The following is a 20,549-nucleotide window of genomic DNA, read 5'->3' as shown; positions in this document are numbered from 1 at the left end:
ATTGCACATGCACATGAGTGTAAACAATAACTACTTTGATGACTACCGTACCACAGTCAAAACTACTATAAACGGTTAGTTACACTCTTACAATACTAGCTAACACAGTACATTTTCACTTACCGATTTTAGACACTTTGCATAGCTTTAGAAGTGCGTTCCTCTGCCATTACCACAATTTCACTGGTGCGTGAAAATAAAGTATGAACGGCACTACTGCAGTACGTCAGCACTACGTGTGAGAGTTTCCGTGGTCAGCAGTCAACTTTATTGCGCGTTGCGTATCTCGGATACGTCATTGAAAATGTATCTGCCTTTGGTTGTCTATAAGTCCGCACTTTTGGTCTTAGCGGCGTCCGGTCGCCTGACGGTATACGGATGGATTTTGGCAGCGATGTAAAGACATTGTAGGCACAGAATATTGCGTATTAGAGCAACCATACGCGACATAACATCTGCTCTATCTATCACCTCCTTCACAGCCTTCATGATCTCACTCAATGACTCAAATCCACAGCAAATCTAAGCAATGAATCCCACCTAACAGCCAACAGGAATAACAAGGATTTTTGTTGTGTCAACTACTCGACGTCATTTCACGGCTGGATGATTTCGGGTCCGTTTTTCGGAATTTCGTTTTGTAATTCAAATTACTTGAAAACTATCACGTAATTTTCATTTCCATTATTTTTTACTTACTCCTAACCACATAACGTACGAAATAAGACGAAGTCATTTTTTAGATTCAGTTGACCTTTAAGACACGTAGAAACGCTTTTGCGACAGTACACCTTGATCATGAAAAATGTTATGAAATATCTAATAGGAGGGTAGAGTAGAGTGTAGTGCGAAGTTACTGTTCGATTGGATGAGGTAAACGCAATATCACTGTAACGTTTTCCAACAAGCTAAATTCATCCCTTTGGGCCACAGTTGTAAAATGTAGTCATAGAAGCGAAGAAAGTATGCAATTCCTGATCGAAACCATACCAATATTATGCTCGCTAAGGGTAGGCTACACATCGTTATTCAGTTTTTCTAGCATCAATCGCCAATTTCAATAATGTTAGGATTCGTAAGCTTGCAAATTCGCTGGAAGGAGTTCGTGACTATAAATTGGCCTAAAATAACTGAAGTATGCGTGGCGCACAGAATAAAAGTGTCCTGGGGTATAAGTTCCAATGACATCACACTAACTGAATCAGTGACATTCTGTAATGAAGCGTGTTCCATACAATTGCTTGGCATACCATCATTTCAAATGCATTTCTTCCGGTGAGTGATGATTGGGTGGCGAGATGGTAATGAAAGTCTGATCTGGATCGAGAGAGAGAGAAGGGGGTAGGCCTATTCGTTTTTGGCCTGCACCATCGAGATGTCGGGACGACGGAGATGCGATACGGCCGTAAGGTCACCTAGTCAGCAACCCCGTTTTTACTTCTCCATGCTATCCGTGGATGCTTAGCGCCTAGCAGGATAGCCGCGGATACCAGTTTTCGAGTCTTTGGTCTGACCCGTCTGGGGATCTTACCCAGGACCTATATCGATCAGCATTACACTATCTCGCTCGGAGCTCAAAAAGGTTTGAGAACCCGTTGCTGTATCTGATAAAAATATGATGGTGGCTATCGGTTTTCGATGAAACTGGTTTGAGCTTCAATAATCGTCTTGAATGGGAGACAGCTGTTTTGGTGCTTCGGCTCAAATTGAAAGTAAGCAACTGTATCGATGGTTTTGAATTGTTAAGCATGATATAGCAAGAATAGGACTACATATTAAAAAACAAAAACAACAAGTAGACATGTGCAGGTGACACGATAGCATACGGTACTTTAGCATTTGAGACGTGAGCATGTGGGTAAAGGTTAGTGTTCTGTTCTCGGTTACGGTTAGTACTATTAAGTCTTATGATAACCTGACGCTTGTCAATATTTAATATGCGGGAAAATCTGGCAATCAGATAAACAATATCTTATCGCCACTGGGGCTACATAATTACCCGCTTTTAGCGCAGTCTGAATCTCTCGCGTCGCGTCGGTGATGCTCCTTTTTCTCTATTTCAAAAGAACAACTATTTCTACGTAACCGTGACATAGATTTTCAAAATAGCGATTATTGTTGCTCACCCCGCAATCTCCCTTTGTGATCCATTTTCCACCAGCAAAGCGTTTGACGCAGAATTGTGCTTTAAGCGATATCATGATTAGTTCAACAATTCAATGAATTAGGACCGCGCAAGGTGTGTTTTAGTATCAACGAAAAAAATTGCTCATTTCACGATCCGTACTTTCCATCAGAAAATAGAACGCATATCACTGGAGCGGTGGTTCTCAATCTTTACAATCCTGCGGAACACTTCCGTTAATCTCCACGCCTTCGTGGAGCGCCAGATTGTTGATAAGTCATGAAACTAAAAATCTTAGAGAATAAAAGTCTAATATAAGTGCCACTGTTATTGTGGCTACGTGGGAAGAACGTCGAAGCGTTTGGAGTAACGCATAAATCAGCATGTTCTTAGATTTATTAGAACACGCGCATCACGCTCGGTGAAAGGCTTACTTTTGACTCATCCCCTCAAGATTGATGCATAACAAATCAAAGGCCATAAATTCTGCAATTGGCAAACATTTGTTGGATAATCCTGCTTTTGCATAAAATTATCGAAACGAAAGATTTCGTGTGGTTGGGACGGGCCGTTCACACTTTCATTTGTGTGCCTCGAAGTCGACTTTTATCAAAATACACCAGCCGAGGCTGCGTCAACAAAAAGAGCTCGTGTACCATCTAAAAATAGTACATTGAACGCTCTCGTATTCGCAATTTCATGCTGGTGACGTCATATGTTGTGATACGATTGTCGGTATACGTTGTTCTTTTGAATTCTCTACTAGTTGCTGACGATTACCCCTGACGAGTGTCAGCCCAACATATGCGGGCTCATTCCAATATGAATAGCCTATACCAGGGGTTCTCAGCCCTTTCTAGGGCGTGGCCCATTTTCCGGTTTAAAAATGTGCTGTGGCCCACCTGATCTCTTGGAGTCAAAATATTGTTTAATGCGTGGTCATGGACAGCGCCGATATGCCTATTCCTCTAAAATATGCGCATGTTTCTCTAACTGATGATATTTAAGTATCGATCTCCCGGAGTATGAAATCGCGCCAAGCGCGAAAAAAATTTCAAGTTGAATAAATATCCTTCAGCAAACGACCAACGAAACAATCTTGGGCCCCTTCGAGCTCCCCAAATTGGGGATGTGGGTGAGGCAGTTACGGCCCTGGTCATAAGCTAAAACTCCTAAGTAGATTATTTTCGTCCGCTGCTCCATTCGCGTCGCGAAACACAATGATCAGATCCCCGCGCGGTGTAATTGGGACTTTAGTGATACTATTGAGGGGAATCATTCTGGGCCGGCATCGAACAATTCATTGGTGAATGGGGTACTACAGAGAAGTGGAGAAAGATTTTTCAATATGCATGATGTACTTTGTATGTCTTGTTTCAAAACAACTGAAGTTGCGATGTCAGAACATTCAATCCAATGATACAATCAATTCCCGTGACTCTTTCAGTATGTACAATGTACATTGATTTCCAGGCCGGACATTTTAAATCAACTTCAAAGATTAATGCGCTCCGATAAATCTTCAATCCATTAAGATTCGTTGTTGCGGTGGTGCAGTATATACCTCCTCCAGAAGTTGCTAATAACGTGCAATTATGACTATGATTAGCTTGCAATAATACGGCCTGCCGAATTACGGTAAATCTGTACATCAATTGCACTTCATTGCGAGCTCATTGCATACCCCTTTCAACGGCATACGGCATATGACCCTACCGGAATACTTGGTTACTTCAGCATTCTCTTCCAGTTATTATACGCTTGAAATTATTTTAGTTGCTGTTAGCCATAGGTTGTCAGACCAGAACGTTTTCGACTTGTACATGCTGACTTCATGCGTGCCACTACGTCTAATCAGAGTCGGATGAAAAGCTCTATGTAGCTTACGTATAATTTGATAATACGAATATATTTTTAGCGAATAACATAAGAAATATAACTAAACTTACATTAATTCTGAAATTTTCTGAATGGCTCTGTGGCCCACCTCAAAATGCTCTTTGGCCCACCAGTGGGCCATGGCCCACCCTTTGAGAACCCCTGGCCTATACTATTCAATCCTAATCTAATATAATATATATTATTGCTGCACATCATGAACTGTACATCAACTGGGTGTTAAAAGAACAAAACCGTTAAAATGTAATTTTCAAGCCGAACTAAAACATTTTGATGAATATTTAGTGCGGATCCGTGTTACTTATACTGTTCCTTTCAGATATACCAGTTCAGTTATGCGAAGCTTCACCTTGAAAAGCGTCGTCGTATTGTTAGTTCGAAACGTAATCGTTTGATACCGATAGTTTAATTACAACTGAGCTTACAAACAATATGATTGGCATTTCAGAAAGAAGGGTCTCGATTACGAACCATAACCTCCACTGCGTACGCCACTACACACGCTGTTCCACTACAGCAGTGGCAATTCGACTATACTAATCGGGCCTAATTGACTGCAACCAATGATGGTCAAGACGGGCGCAACATCACAAATCACTTGTATTAGTTGAGTGCGTGTTATGATGTCGAGAGAACACCTGAGACCTGAACACATGTATAAGAAATGGAGATGAGTCAGTTGTCGTAGGTGCATAAATCGTAATGCAATTTATCCACTAAAGCTGTGGTTCCCAACCTTTTTCGGCTAACCGCCCCCTTTATCAGTCTCGACACAAATTTTCGCCTCCCATTTTTACATATCCGAAAAAGAACACATATAATCGGTGAATTTATTCCTCTAACTCTGATCACTGATGAATTTACTAAAAAAGCCATTTTTCCGAGGTGGTAGGTCCTCGGAAAAACGGTTTCCTCGTCTACTTTTCCGAGGAGTTGGCAATTTATTTCCCGTCATATGCAAAATAGGACGTATTCACTTGCATTTTTGACCGTATTAATTTAATATATCTCACTGGACGTTGTAACATTTGCGCCCCATATCGCCCCCTTTGGTATTTTCGGCTCATTGTTTGTCAAACTCGCCCACGTGGGGAACCCCTGCACCAAAGCCCTTTCTGTGATAGATACGAATTTAGCATTTGCGATAGTAGTTCAACAATACGATCCGATATATCGATCAGCAGGAATTTCGAGTTTATTTCCATGTCTGTAGCAAGGACCATTTCCAACACCGTAATGTGGTTTTCAGTCATATCGAAATTCAATACACCCTCCTGGACATCTAGTCACTGTTCCAATCACTATCAATAGCGCGAAGTAGATTATGCGCATATTGCACCGTCCCAAGTAAGATTTCGTTTGCTGCCGCACTCTTAACCCTACTGTATAAACACTACAATACGGTGAATGGATTCCGGATATCACTCCATATCCTATTCTCTTTATCTCACTGCGCAATAGACTTCTTATGATTCCATGTGTGGAACCCGAGGTTTTCAGAATGTTCTGTATTTGCCGTTTGAAATTTATGCTGCGCTTGGTATGACTGAAATGTACTGGCTTAAAACACGGAGAAAACGGTATCTCTCAAAATCCTAGCTAGAACGAAAGTGGTCTCTGAAATCACGAAATGCAATATCAGCTTTGCCTCTGTCTTCATGTTAATTGAATTATTATTCATCGATGTCGTAACACAACAAAAACTTGTCAAAATAAACGAGGTAGTAAGTAACTATAGCTTGAATTCGTAAACTGTATAGTATAGTAGAAGTTGAAATAGTCTAACTAAAAATGTCCCAACTTAGTGATCTTAGTGCCTGCTGAGATCTCCGACATAGCAAAAATACGCGTCTTCACCTTGCATGATATCAATGTTTGGGTCATTATAATCCGTCAATTACGCATACAGACGATCGGCGTAATCGATTACTGGAAATATAATTGCACTTTACCATACTCTTCCATATATTTAAATGATAGCGCTAGAAAACACGGCGGCCTCGAACGATCCCGAGGTTAACAGTCTTTCCATTCATTTCCATTTCGAGGGAATTACTGTACATTTGTACTGCGTATACAAACAAACAATTAGATGGGTGCAGTTTATTCGACTTTATCGCATCGGAGACGGGCATAGGCCACGCAAGAAGTCGTTACAGTGCTTCGCGAAATTTCATCTCTGTGGAAATAAGATGGACAAATTTCTTTTCCCCCGATTGCATTTTCCATTCCAAGTCCTCGAAGGGGCGGTTGAGATTGGTGCGAACGCACCGCTGGAACCACCAACCACCACTATGCAGGGCGGCACAATTTCTATCATATACAGAGGCATCGTTGTCAGCATCTCGCGTTGAAAATTGCTGGTTGTTGAGAGATTTTACGGGCTTATCTGGGTTCGTCAATGTATTGGTGCTGTTACCGGAATATCCAGCCAAATGCAACCGGTATTTGTCACTACTATTTCCGACTCCGAAAGAGCTAAAATGAGAATCTCAAATGAATTGCAAGAAAACAGTCGGGTATGATCATGTGAATTCACAAGTGGGCTACACATTTACATGGTACCCAAGTAAGGCATGACTATGAATATTTGCGAAGGCCAGGAGGCAGTAGAGTTGAATGTTTTGGAAAACCAGTCCAGAGGTGGTCAAATTAGTCTTTACAACTAACACAAAATGAATAATGGCGCTACAAATAGGTGCAATCCTCGAGAATATTTCAGTTACCAAGGTTTAGAGGTTATTTGGCTCAGATGGTACGGCAATTCCACTCGAGTATATTGTATAGGTTCTTTGAACATACCCCAAAGGCAAAACTACCTTTTACAGTACGAAATCCAAAGTCAAAGATGTGGATAGTTTTGGCTAAAACAAATCATCAGTAGAAGTGAAGTAGTCTAAAACATTATCACTTGAGTAAGTAGTGCAATTATAGGCAAAACCTAGTCAAGTACTTCGAAAAAGTAGAACTACGTCGTTACCGACCACCTCTGCAAACGACGTGCCGTCTCAGATCCAAGCGAGTAATCCATTGTCCGCCTATAGACAAGCCGTGTACTGACTGGAGTCGGAGTTTGAGTTTGTGAAAATGACCCTGACTTCGACTCCGACCCTAACTTCTTTATCATGAAAGGTATCTTTAAATTACTGATAATAACTATAATAGGATTTTTATGTACCATCAATCACTGTTATTTGTAACGATACAGATCAGGGGTGGTCAAATTGCTCCTGGCAGGCCAAATGTGGCCCGCGAGAAGTTTTTGTGTGGCCTGCGAGGTAATTCTCGAAATTAGATATAATAATCAGGTAAAATTTCATGGCCAACCAAAATTTGATTAGCCTGACCGCGAAATTTGATGATGACTAAAACATCAGTTTCGACGCATTGGCGCCACCAGGCTCAGTCACATTCATCGCAGATCTTCGTATATGAGCATAAAGTAGAATATTCCGTAGCAGATTTATTTGACTTGACATTTTTCTTAGAACTTCGCATGATTTATCATCACATTTCTTGCATTAAGTATTGGAACCCTTTCTTTGAATTATTATTATTATGCGTAATTTACAGAATTGAGTCCAACTGTACTCGCAATTAGGATATAACGTGTCGTCCAACATGCGACTTGTGCGCTCGAAGCGACATCATCGGCTATGAAACATTTGCACAAAATGACCGAGGCATGCTCACTGCAACCGTCGATATTGCTATGTCTAAAACCCAAAATAATCCTGTCCTTGCCAAATGAGCCCATTGCTATACAACAGCGATCCCCAATATATGCAAGTAACATATTTATTTACCGAATTCATTCATTACCTTGGAAAATATTCCGTGCTTCGCGCGACCAGGGCATGACTGCACTCCGTACAGATGCACACGGAGTTTTCATTTTCAATGTTAGCTAATTCGGTTCGTTCCTATCGGACGACTAAAAAAAGGTCATCAACATTCAATTTGCCCGCGCAATGGCTCGTAAATCTCATGTTGCCCTTCAGTCTAACTAAAAGGTTGGCCACCCTGACAAAGAGAGAATTGGATATTATTTGCAAATTACGATTCAGTTGCATGGAGGAAGAAGGAAGCAATATGCATCTTGGCGATGCAGTCACAAATTAATGCATTTTTTGGAATTATACCGTGATAGTGTAACAGAGTAAATATATCGTCAGGCTTCTCACTTGACAAAATTAAAAATATTTTTAGTGTAGCTTAGCTGCTTAAGTTGGACAAATGATTAAGAAAGACTGCAACTCCTAGTCCTTGATTACTTGACTAAGTGCATGTAGACTGGACATATGCTATTTGACAACTTACTAAATTTCGTTATTATTAGTAGTGAGAGTGTCGTGTGCTTGTAATCAGTATAGTGTGTGATGAGAAAATTAGTAGGATGCATATCTATAATAGTTGCTTACTCATACATAAGAGCAACACTTCGATTGTTTAGTCTACACTTTAATTATACAGGATGCACTATATGCCGTGATTGAATGATACATACATATTAGGGTAGAGAGTCCATGTTATAAAAACTGATAAAATATGAAAAAGTAAGGATATTTAGAAAGGCAATCTTTCATGCATAGTGAATATTTCGAGCTGTGCCACAATGAAAAAATTTTGCATGTTTATGTTTAATGGCTATATGATAGTCATTTAACCGTCACTGTGACATATCGGCTAATTTTCAAAGTAAATTGACAATACTGTTGGAGTCGGGGTTGCAGTCGGAGTCGGCGTCGGAGTCGGTGCATTTAAAGACTCAGGACTCGCAGTCGGTGTCGGTCCATTGAAAATGTATGGAGTGGGAGTCGGAGTTGGAGTCGGTAGTAAAATTTACCGACTCCACAGCCCTGACTGCAACTGCGCCCATTACCGAATAACCATTGAGAGTTTACTGAACTAGATCAGCGCCTACTAAGAGATGGCGGAGTTCAAAAGGTCATCTGCATATTGAAAGCATACGCGAGTTCTGCATATTTGTGTGTTACAAGGATAATGACAAGCGCGTGGTGCAGTGTGCTAATCGTCACCTTCACGACACCAATGGTTGCTGGTTCGAGTCTCGGCTCAGCCATGTTTCTATGCGTCGGAGGCTTATATGGGCTTCTCATCGCCGATCCCCGCTGTAAATACAGCGCCTTCAAAAAGTCCAGAAGTTATAGAGAGCCGAACTCTAGAAGGATGGCAGCACCAGCTGCAGTGACCATTATCACCCAAGTGCGCGGAAAAAGACCTCGACACGAACTTATGAAATTACTGTGCGGGCGTAAATGACCCGAGTGTTTACAAGCGCTAATTGTATTATTAAACAACAACAATAACAACAACAAACTATATACAATTCATGATCTGCGTTCTGACATTTTTGGTGCTTACAAACTGTCCAAACCAATGGTTCTCAACCTTTTTGTCTTCACTGACCCCGTTTGCACCGTCGTGGATCCCCGCGGATCCTCTCTACACACAAGTGGCCAAAACTGATTATCTTGATGTTCTTTTGTTTCCTGTTTTGTTAAGCCCTTTTATTTAGTTGAAAGTCGATATATATATATATATCTACACACACAAGTTTTAGTTCAAATTTAGCTCTATTATCGTACAACCGTCATATGTCTTGTGCAAATATTAAATGTAGTTTAGTGACAACCAGCAACAAAATGGCTTTTCTTGAAAATGACACCATACTATTTATGCAGAAACTGGGTAGACTTTTATTATTTCAAAGCGAGTTCTACAGCTGCACTCACATCTTAGCAGAATTGGGTGTTCAGATACCACTGATTGTACCATGTGCCACGTTGTAGAATCTGCAGAGCTCGATATTATCGATTGCGCGAAGTACGCCACCATGGAAAATATACCATACTAACTATCAATTATATATTACCTTTGCTGTGGGAATTCATAGCGAAGACTAAGAGACAGTAATAAATGTTCAGTTGACTGTATTTAATTATCGCAATATCTATTTGATCACCAACTGTTCAATCGTGACGCAAAAGGCCATAGTTGTTATATGTGTGACTGAAATTGTTTTTACATATAATAACAATAATGCAACAACTGCATTTCTAGAAGTAGCCTACGAGGTCGTGTCTGGAAAATTCACACCTTCGATTTGATATGAACGAGTTCCGAATATCGCAACATATATGGCGCCAAATTTGAGAAGCAAATTTTTAATGAACATATAACGTCCAGCATAGTCATTTCTATCTAGTAGCCCATCTTGAATTTAATATGGAATGGTGGTTATGTATATCACAAGAGAAATGGATTTTCGCAGACATTTCGAATTCACTCTGATTGATCTTACTACTCCAACTAATTTCCACAAACCACAACAAAGCATCTCTAAACCGAAATATGTTTGTATCAGTAGGCAATTTGGGCAATTAAAATGAATGTTGCGCAATTGTTTTGTTGATGTCAGTCATGGAGTTGTAGCAGTAATGAGGCGAAACTGCCTAATGATTACCATAATTTTAATAAATGAAGAAAGAAAAGGTTATCCGCCATTTTTTAAATTCAGAGACTTCGCGGGCCCCCTCAAAATGCTTCGCGGACCCCCGGTTGAGAACCACTGGTCTAAGCATTGAAAATATTCAACATTAGCAAATCAAAAGAATGAAGTTCTGCACTTTGCGAAACCTCGCGTCAAATAAACCGTCTAAATCTGATGCTCAAACCAAAGTATTTTATGCAATCTATGTGGATCACGGAAAACATCTTTACCTGTACTTTGCGATGTAATATGTTCCGTTTATGTCTACAAAGTCGATTCTCAGTTCGTGATTTCCCATATTAGTGATTCTGTGTATAGTTTCCAGTCCTTGAAAATATGAATACAATAGTTCGGACTCAATTCGATATTGACAGGATCTTTATACCGCAAAGATAAAGGAATTATAATACACGGCGAGATGAACACCTGACTAGCCACAGGGCTTTCTATCTCATTAAATTTCCGTACATTGAAATAGTGACGTCATTCACATGACCATATCAAATGCATATATGACGTCACGTTCTCGGTCAAACATTTTGTTCCCTACCCCATAAACTTCTATCTTGGCTGTTCGCCGAATAGTGGAATGTATTGATATGCTCATATGTGATCTAGATAAATTTTTCGGATTCGAAAGTCCCATTATAACGGGCGAAAGAGCTATATTTGGTGATTTCTGCAGTGACATGTTCCCATTATCTTAAATCCACGACATGCTCGTCACCGCTTGTAGTTCCCGACGACAAAATGCAGTCTTCGAATGCAAAACGTTTATCGCTGTTAACACATGAATTCATAAAAATATCCCACAGGCAGAGGTTGTTTGTACTTATGTAGAAGCTGAAGCTACGTCACAAATTTCAACTCACGTACAAGTAGAAGACTGATTTCAAAGTAAGTACTATATACCTTGTCTGGCATACAAAACTAAAAACTGCTAAATATCAGTTCAATTATTCTCAACTCTTAACAATAATAGTAGAGTGCAATTAGGACAAACCTATTTCAGTATTCGGAAGAAGTAAAAGTACTTCTCTACTGACCTACAATCATGTTAAATGCGGGATATCACCCGACCATTTATATATTGCAGAAATTTCAATTTCCTCAGTGAAAGACCAGTTTTTGAATGGCAGAAGGTCACAAATATCGATGTGAAGGCGAATCGTGATCGGATAGCAAGCGACAATTTTTAGACTCACTCTACGGGTTACGTATATTTTGGATGACCTGAAATTCGGGCTCTTAAATTTCATGGGGTAGGACTCACGATTCTGAGTTTTATTAGCGTCATAGATGAGGTGCATCAGAATTTGTGGAATCTCCTCGCTTTGAAATGACTATTCTTAGATGAATTATATTCCGGAGCTAGTGACCTGTTACGGTTTACTTTCACTCCAAGTAAATTTCTGAATTTCCAGCCAGATAATTTACCAACCACATTGGTAAATGAAGTCATCCCTAATGTAGGTGCACTAGCATGTAAAATATTATCGTTTGATCTCACAAAGGTTAAATATAACGGTTAAACGCACCGAGCCAAAATTCTCCTGTTAATTCTCCGAAGCCCTTGACGTACTGATTCCAAGTGCGATCGAAATTAGTAGACCCATTGATACGTCGTTGAAACACCTGTGTTTATTCGCAAAATATATTTTTAGAAAATGGTGAAATAAATGTTTGGAAGATTTTTGCATGGCTATATAGCAACTAAAGTGTCGGAGGAAAAAGCTCTAGCTACTACATGCGATTCGGATTAGTGGTTATCTGTACTCAGAATGTCAACCGATCATGTGACGGCGTATAGGTAATCAAATCTCATATGTTACCATGTGGTCAATGTCACTCATCTCGTCATCGGAAAATGAAGATGTACGCACTTACAGAACTCTCGTTAAAAACTATGAATGTGTGCTAGGCAGTCAGTAATGAAATACATAGGCCTAGTCCTATACTTCAAATTGGGTTCATTTGAATCTCCGCACATATTCTTGTAATACGCTTTTAAGTTTACCTATTGACAAGGGCCAGACGAAAAGTCTTCGAGCTAATGAATGTGACCACAATGAATGTAATATTGAAAGTGATATTCCAGTTTTAGATGTAGAAAGTAGTATTAGGATAGATTCGCATCATTGCCGTGAGTGAAATCGCAATTACAGTTAGGTAGTATAGTTCGGTGCCCGTCCACAGGCGTAGCAAAATATTCATGGGGCGGACCAGTACGAAAAGGTATAATAGGGTGTATCACAAAAATGCCCCACCAAAGCCAGGGCTTTGGAGCAGTCGTAAATTTAAATTGCTCCAGCTCCGGCTCCGGCGCTTTCTTCCATCATACATTAGCTCCGGCTCCAGCTCCGGAGCCGCATTATTACCACTGTTCTGGCTCCAGCTCCAGCTCCGGCTCTGAAATTATCGAATGGGCCTGTCTATATCAGGGGTGGCCAACCCGCGGGCCAAATGTGGCCCGTGAGAGGGTTTTGCGTGGCCCGCGAGGTAATTTCCTATAATATTATCAAAAATGAATTGCTCAGATTGTGAACTTGCAATGCCAACAAAAAATTAAAAGTCTGGCTGCGACACTTGGGATGTTGATGACTGAAATATCAGTTCCGACGCATTGGCAGATCCAGAGTCCAGTCACATTCTCAGTAAATCGTCGTGCATTACAATAAACTAAAATAGTAGTGAAATTTTTCTTCACGCTTTGCGTGTTTAATTGTCACACAATTTCTTGCTTGGTAGCCTACCCCCTACTGAAAATGAAAAAAACAACGCCTAATTTACCCGATTGAGTCTAACTGTATTCGCTATTACGGGAGAAAGTCTTTCCGCTTTTGCGCTCGCATAAAGATCGTCGACGGTGAAATGTAGGCACAAAATGATTGTCGCATAGTATCGGAGACCTTCGATATCGATGTGGCCAGACGCCGAATAGTCGTGTCTTTGCAAACTGAGCCTAGCGGGCGGTATACAGTAGACCCGCAATATACTCAAGTAATAATATTATTGACCTAGTTTATTTATAAACTTTGAAAATTTTACCCGCTAGGCGCGGCTAGTGGACCGCGCACTCGTTCGTCAATTGCATGTGCCCCTTCAGCCGAAAAGGTTGGCCACTCCTGGTCTATATAGATTACTAATCTACCCATAGGTTAGTTATTTATAGTAATCTAGAGTCTGTCAGCCGTCAGTAACATCCGATGTAGCAACGAAGACATAGGTGCCGCCGTGCCGGCTTGTGACGTCATAATGAATACTTGTCAATTGTCGATAACATCATAGTTGCACTAGAACGCACTTTACTCTATGCCAGTGCTTTTCAACCTTTCTGAGCCCCATTCGCACTTTTTTGTAAAATAAATTTCATTCGCACAAACTAATCGACAATTGTTATACAGAATGAAGATGAAGATACTTAACAACGTTTTGTTCAGGTGTGCAGCAAATTGGCTACTATGTAGCTTAACCTATCAATCATGTGTCTCATTAAAAAGGCAATTTTTTCTCTTGTTTTGATTTCAACTATTTTACTAAAACCCATCTCAGCCAAACAAGTTGTTGGGTTTTGTACAAGAACGTCTACTAGTGCTTGGATGGTCAGGGCTTAAAGTCTGTTCTGCACTCCTATCCGAAATACAGCGTTTTATTCGCGAGTGAAAAATGCTTGCTGGCCAAAATCGTTTTTGAGGGCGGACACAAAGGTCCCGGAGGCTCCAGTTTGTCGAAAGCGTGAAAAGCCCACATGTTTGTACTGAGGCTTTTGCCTTATGTCTTGGAACATAAGGTGCAAAACGCTCAAGGAGAGTAGGCAAATTAAAGCTCTCTACCTTATGATACGTTGCTTCAACTTCTGCCTCGCGAGCAGGGCCGTAACAGCACTTCGTCAGGCCCCCCCAAAACTTTGGTCTTGGGCCCCCCATAGTGTTATAGATCTAACGTCTGGGGGGCTTCGCCCCCCAGACCCCCCTTCGGCGATACACTGTTTACCACTATTCATCATATTCATTGGGAGTTTCTTTAGTGAGTCAGCTTTTGTCGCCTAAGCGCGCGACGCGCGCAAAATTTCTAGAATTCATGATTTCATCGGTCAGTATGATCGGGAATTGCATACATTGTTATCAATTTTTATCTTCTCTCTGCTCACGTAATCAGATTTGCCGGTAGAGCTGAGTGAGGTGTGTTTAAAAAGGTAGGACCACTCAATAATAATTAAACATCTTCGGGCGTATACCCGTTGGCAGGAACAAGACAGCACCTCGTCAGGCCCCCAAAAACGTGGGTCTTGGGCTCCCATAGGGTGATAAAACGACCCCCTCCATCACGTTGTTCGCGTTTGTCACGAAATTACCCGTACTGTATAGTGAGCCAGCGCGAAGCGCGAAAATTTTCGATAATTTATTATAAAATCGGTCAATCAGATCGGCGACTGCATATATAATATGCTATCAATATATTGTCCTCTCTACTCACGTAATCAGATTTGCCGGTAGAGCTGAGTGAGGTGTGTTTGAAAAGGTAGGACCACTCAATAATAATTAAACATCTTCGGGCGTATACCCGTTGACAGGAACGAAACAGCACCTCGTCAGGCCCCCAAAACGTGGGTGTTGGGCTCCCATAGGGTAATAAAACGACCCGGCCCCATCACGTTGTTCGCGTTTGTCACGAAATTACCCGTACGGTATTGAGAACCAGCGCTAAGCGCGAAAATTTTCGATAATTTATGATAAAATCGGTAAATCAGATCGGCGACTGCATATATAATATGCTATCAATTTATTGTCCTCTCTACTCACGTAATTAGATTTACCGGTAGAGCTGAGTGAAGTGTCTTGAAAACGAGAGGGCCCGTAAATAATGATTAAACATCTTCGGGCGGGCGGAACCGTTGATATGACTTCGTTACATGATGTTATTTCGTGACTTCAAGTCTGCTATATCAAAAAATATAGAACCGCCCAAACGTAGGCTTCTAAACTAAGAGAAGCACACGATTTAAAATTGGTATTTCTGCACTGGCATAAAATTTTTCCCAGCGGGATGGTATTTGTCTTGTGAGGTTCAGATTGCAAAGACAGAAACATTCGGCGCCAGTCATTTAGGCGCCTATGGACAATTTAACCTATATGTATTTTGTATATATAGCGAAGTCTTTGATCTGCATAAGGGCATAGACCTTTTCGGCCAAGCTTTTCTCGCTGCCAATCGTTCTGGCACACTTTTTGGAGTCGCATGTTATATGGCCTAAAACTTGATTTTATGTCTTGGTTGGTCGTGGCACGGTAATGGCCCAATACCCAACAGGAATGATAAACGGCTACGTGAATTCGCGCGCAGCGCGAAAAAATTTTGAAAAATTGCATAAATTTTCAAAAAATACTCTATGATTTTGGCTAATTCACGAAATAATTTTGGGCCCCCGTCGAGCTCGGGCCCCCCCCAATTGGGGGGTTTGGGGTGCGGCAGTTACGGTGCTGCTCGCGAGCAAATGAGAAGAGCAAACAAACTCACGACACTGTGTGTTTTGCTCTTCAGCTCAATCTAACTGGAGAATTCATAACAGCTACTTAATAACGGTACAGCAACTATTATACTACCACCAAAATTTGAGATTTTGTGGCATCTCGCGAACCAAGCTTCACCCATGCAAAGGAGTTCATTTTTAAGATTACATTGTATGCTACGATTTTACGGACATGTATGACATACAGAACGCCCACACCATAAATCTACCCAACACAGCTCTACAAAACATGTCTGACGCATGGGATTTCAAATTAGGGCAAATTCCTCTGCGTTTCGCAATTGTACCACTGTCTACTCATGATTGCAAGAACGAGACTATTCCGTGCCCTAAACCTAGCATATCCGTATCGAAAAGTTTGGCCATCCCGCATCAGTCATTTTTAGACCAAGGTTTTGTCGCCTCTTATATTTTTGACACCGCATTTTATCGGCGGTTTATTGGCCAAAACTTTACGTCTTCATATGCCCCGACGCAGAAGGGGTTGGCCTCGAAATGAATGAATCTCATAAGCCAGAACTCGCTTGTTGCACACCCCCACTCTAGTTCATCCCAACCGTTCTCAACCATGTTTTCCAGAAAAACCAGTCGGACAAATCTTATCATGAATTCTCATGATAAAGCCATATTATCTGCGTGTCTCGCTTATTGGCTACAGTACCCAACACAGTGACCTCGGATATGTAAGAAACTCGCAGGTTTTTTTGGAATAAATTCAACAAATATTACACAGATGTTAACAGATAGCTCTGACACCGTGTCGACCCAAAACTATACCCTTTGCGGTTTATACTTTATTAGCCTTGAAGAGGTAAAAATTGGCGTTATCGTAACTTGCAAATGTGAGTCTGTAATGATGGTATTTACTACTATCCGCATCCCTCGCGCTAATCGAACAGTTATTACGAAAATATGATGATTGTTAAGCGAAAGAAAGCAGAAAGTGAATTTGACGTCATTTCTACAGCCTTTTGCAGCCTGTCGCGGGCTGATATGCTGTATGTCTGCCACTACACCAGCTTCCAAACCAGGCTTTTGGTTACGTAATAATTATCGTGGGAAAATATTAATTCACTACGGCTTGTTATAGCTACGATTAGTGGTACGTCGTAAGTTGAACAAGTTTTTACAATTGCGTCGCCTCTGCAAAAGTTAAACCGACATTAAATTTCCTATTAGGTTCATTTGAATTATTCCACGCCAGAAAAATTAACAATTATTCACGATTTTCATTCGCACTTGATCCGGATTTTCATTCGCACTGCTCGCACCACCTCCTTCATTCGAACCGTCACACAGGTTGAAAAGCGCTGCTCTATGCCATTGCTGTGCACAGCATTAAAATACAGGCCTGCTGTTCAATTATGATAAACCAGCAGATGTGGTTGTTGCATATATAATAGCATCTTATGTCTTACGTCGGAGCCGGAGCTACTCCTCATATAACGGGCTCCAGCTCCGGCTCTGGCTCCAGCTCCGATGAAAATGCACGGCTCCGGCTCCGGGCTCCGGCTCCAGCTCCAAAGCCCTGACCAAAGCAGAAGGTCATAAATTGGAGTCTGCGGACTAGTTTTGCGGGGTCCATGACTGGTCAAAAATTGTCTTGGATGTCGTGGAGTTCAACATGCTGAGTATGCTGGATTCACAGCCTAATCGTGTGTTGACCAATCCAGAGATTGAAAAGTAGATTTATCTCCCGTCAAAAAATAGGGTTCTCGAGTATATTCAAAGGATTTCGAAATCGTTGAATCCCTAATCCGTGGATTTAGTACAATGACTAGGCATTTCCCTGTTGTCGCCAGAGGTGGTCAAAATAGTCAAGAAAGCTACTCAAGTAGAAGTAGAAGTAGCGATGAAAAAATCTACTCAAGTACGAGTAGAAGTACTTTTTCATAAGCCACATAAAACTACTTGAAGTAGAAGTTGAATTGTCTGACTTTAAATCTACTCAAGTAAGTAAGCAGTTTTGAAAACAGTCCTAATTCGTTCGCATGAACTGTCAAAAGCTGCGAATTGAGCTATGCGGGAGGGGCAGAGAGCTTGAATCGTATTGATGCATCCCAGGAGGTATCAATTTTCGACAGAATAAGCATTCTTTCGCCTCATGGAATGCAGATTATAGTATTGAAATGAAAATGCGATACTAAACCTTTGTTTGCTAGAATACCCCTTTTTCGAGGATAGCATGGCATGGCGCTCTACCTCATATTATAAGACCCCAAGTTCAGGCAAAGAGCAATACGTACAAGTTATATCGGAACCGTTTCATCAATTTGCGCGATTAGTATACGTTCATAACAAATATTATGAATCGTAAAAGTAATATTTAGTGAAGCTTTATTTTCGGAAAATAAAGGCATTACTATACACTTGCATTCATGCTTCAAAGTGTATGTTCTGCAGACAAAAGAACTGAAAGTAATTAGAACTCGAAGTATATGATACTCAGAATTGAAAGTGAAATACAAATACAAAAACAAAAAGCCGAAAATATATTCTATGTCTTTTGTCCCTAAAGCTTCAAATGTGATCTGCTAAAACAGGTGTAACGTACCAAAAACCCGGATTTTCCAGATTAGCGGGACACGTCATGGGCTGCTAGATTACGACATGATAGGTAATTGCTAGATTGCAAAACAGTATAGTTTCAAACGTTATGGTGGGCCATATTCACTGTGATGAAATATTTGATATAGGCAACAATGCGGTGTGAGCGGAACCAAGCAATCCGCTACCTAAATTATATTCACGGATACTTTCGTGAAAACATATTTGTCACCCAATAACTACTGTGCGCGAAGCGCCACAAAATTTCTGGGCTTTATTTTACTTTTATGAATATTAAATGTTGGTTCTCCGAGAAAACAGCCTCGACATTCCTCAGGCTATCCTTCGTATTGGGGTATCAAACTACTTCTACTTGACAAACTGTAAATGGCGAAAAGTAAGTAAGTAGATCACAAAATAATACGAAGTAGAAGTAGAAGTAGAGAAAATCTGATCTACTTGAGTAAGTACCAGAAGTATAGGAAAACTACTCGAGTACTTCCAAAAAGTAGAAGTACTTCGTTACTGACCACCTCTGGTTGTCGCCGATATGTTTCTATCAGCTTCGATCACTTTCCTAAACATTTCTTTGTCGGGAGGATGTTGGTTTCATTCTGTATTGAAAATTGAAGCCCCTCTTAGGTAGGAAAGGCCGTCAGCCAAAAGTGTCTGCCGGCCTTTTCAATCGCTATGTGTGCGTATGTGTGTGTGTATGTGAAACATGCATATATCGAGTCGATTAGTGGGCTTCGGTATCGCAGCAGCAGTCAGTCGCAGTTGGTCATTTTTTCTCGAGCATATTCACTCCCTAATATCATTCTTACTTGTGCACATATTTACATACATAGATTCATGCCTAGAGTGAAATTGCTATTTTCACGTGTGATTGAGTAGAAATTTAAGTCATCCTTCCTTGTACTAAACTTGTAGCACAATGAATAGTTTGGTCACTTCTGATTGTATGTCAATAAGACAAAGAGCGCGGCATCGCATCGCTAGATCGTATTGACTGATGCCGCAAAAATTTCCCATTCACCGACTCCACTCTGCGCAAGTTCTGGTTGTTTATGACGAACGAATATAGGCTTTTCCAATCGACAACTACATGTGCATGATTCATTTTGGAACCGCGCATTTGTATATAGGGACAAGGGAGCACCATTTGTCGTATCAAAATCATGATCATGTTTTTACAGTCGTATTGTTATATTGACCTTGTGTATTTAAGTTGGAATAAGCATATAAGGACTTTGGCATTTAGAATTTCGTCAGTTGTTTTATGGCTGGGAATATGTATCATTTAAAACAAAAATCAGTCACGAAGTCACGTGTTTGCTCTACAACGCATAATAGACAGCTCAAGTCACAACACGACGTGGCTGTGTACTCAAAATACAAAATACTCTTCAATATCCTCGTGCTTTATTAGCTATACTCACTATCCAGTTTCCGCCATCGGTTTTCGTGTCACAATACAATTCTTTCATGCCGACTCCTGGCACTTTGTACTCGTAAACGCCTCCAGTGGCATTTGACGATCCGGCAGGATCGAACGAAACGTTGCGGCAAATGTCGTGCTTTGGGTTGGCAGTGATCACGTCGCTCTCGTCGCGTTTAGGGAGATCACGACGAGATGATATGGGAATCACAGGAGCCAATGATTGTTCATCTGATATATTATTCGGTTTTAGAAATCAAAGCAAGCCACGACCAACTCGAATCGCCGGTTCGTGGTCTGTCGTGCTTCAATTTGAAATCTTATGCCGGTGGTTATCACCCACGTTGGTAACGTAGCGTATATATTTGAGTCGCAAACTCACCAAAACGATCATTCAATGTATGTAATATTTGTGGGATGGCTTGCAAAACTTCATTATGTTGTTCTCTGTATAATTTATCTATTTCCGCGTGCAATATGACGGGTATGCCTACTA

At 40.8% G+C, this 20,549-nt stretch overlaps 1 protein-coding gene across 2 annotated transcripts in view; it reads right to left on the bottom strand.

Annotated features, from left to right (window-relative positions):
• LOC145436132 (fibrinogen-like protein A) overlaps positions 1-20,549 on the bottom strand; it is a 36,915-nt gene that overhangs the window by 13,568 nt on the left and 2,798 nt on the right. Inside the window, exons 4-7 of one of the 2 annotated variants that reach the window (XM_080313418.1) lie at positions 20,055-20,284; positions 12,077-12,173; positions 10,769-10,865; positions 5,549-6,502 (exon numbers count right to left, since the gene is read on the bottom strand). In XM_080313418.1, coding sequence (XP_080169544.1) covers positions 6,178-6,502; positions 10,769-10,865; positions 12,077-12,173; positions 20,055-20,284 — 749 coding nt within the window. In that variant the 3' untranslated portion in view covers positions 5,549-6,177. Of the gene's footprint in view, positions 1-1,999; positions 2,055-2,126; positions 2,186-5,548; positions 6,503-10,768; positions 10,866-12,076; positions 12,174-20,054; positions 20,285-20,549 lie in introns of those variants that run through there. The other variant, XM_080313419.1, reaches the window with a different exon arrangement.

This window comes from Botryllus schlosseri, chromosome 3 (assembly GCF_051294905.1).
Source record: "Botryllus schlosseri isolate E-star chromosome 3, Bs_hap1, whole genome shotgun sequence".
NCBI classification, from domain to species: Eukaryota; Metazoa; Chordata; class Ascidiacea; order Stolidobranchia; family Styelidae; genus Botryllus; species Botryllus schlosseri.
This window is presented reverse-complemented; position numbering and strand designations above follow the sequence as displayed.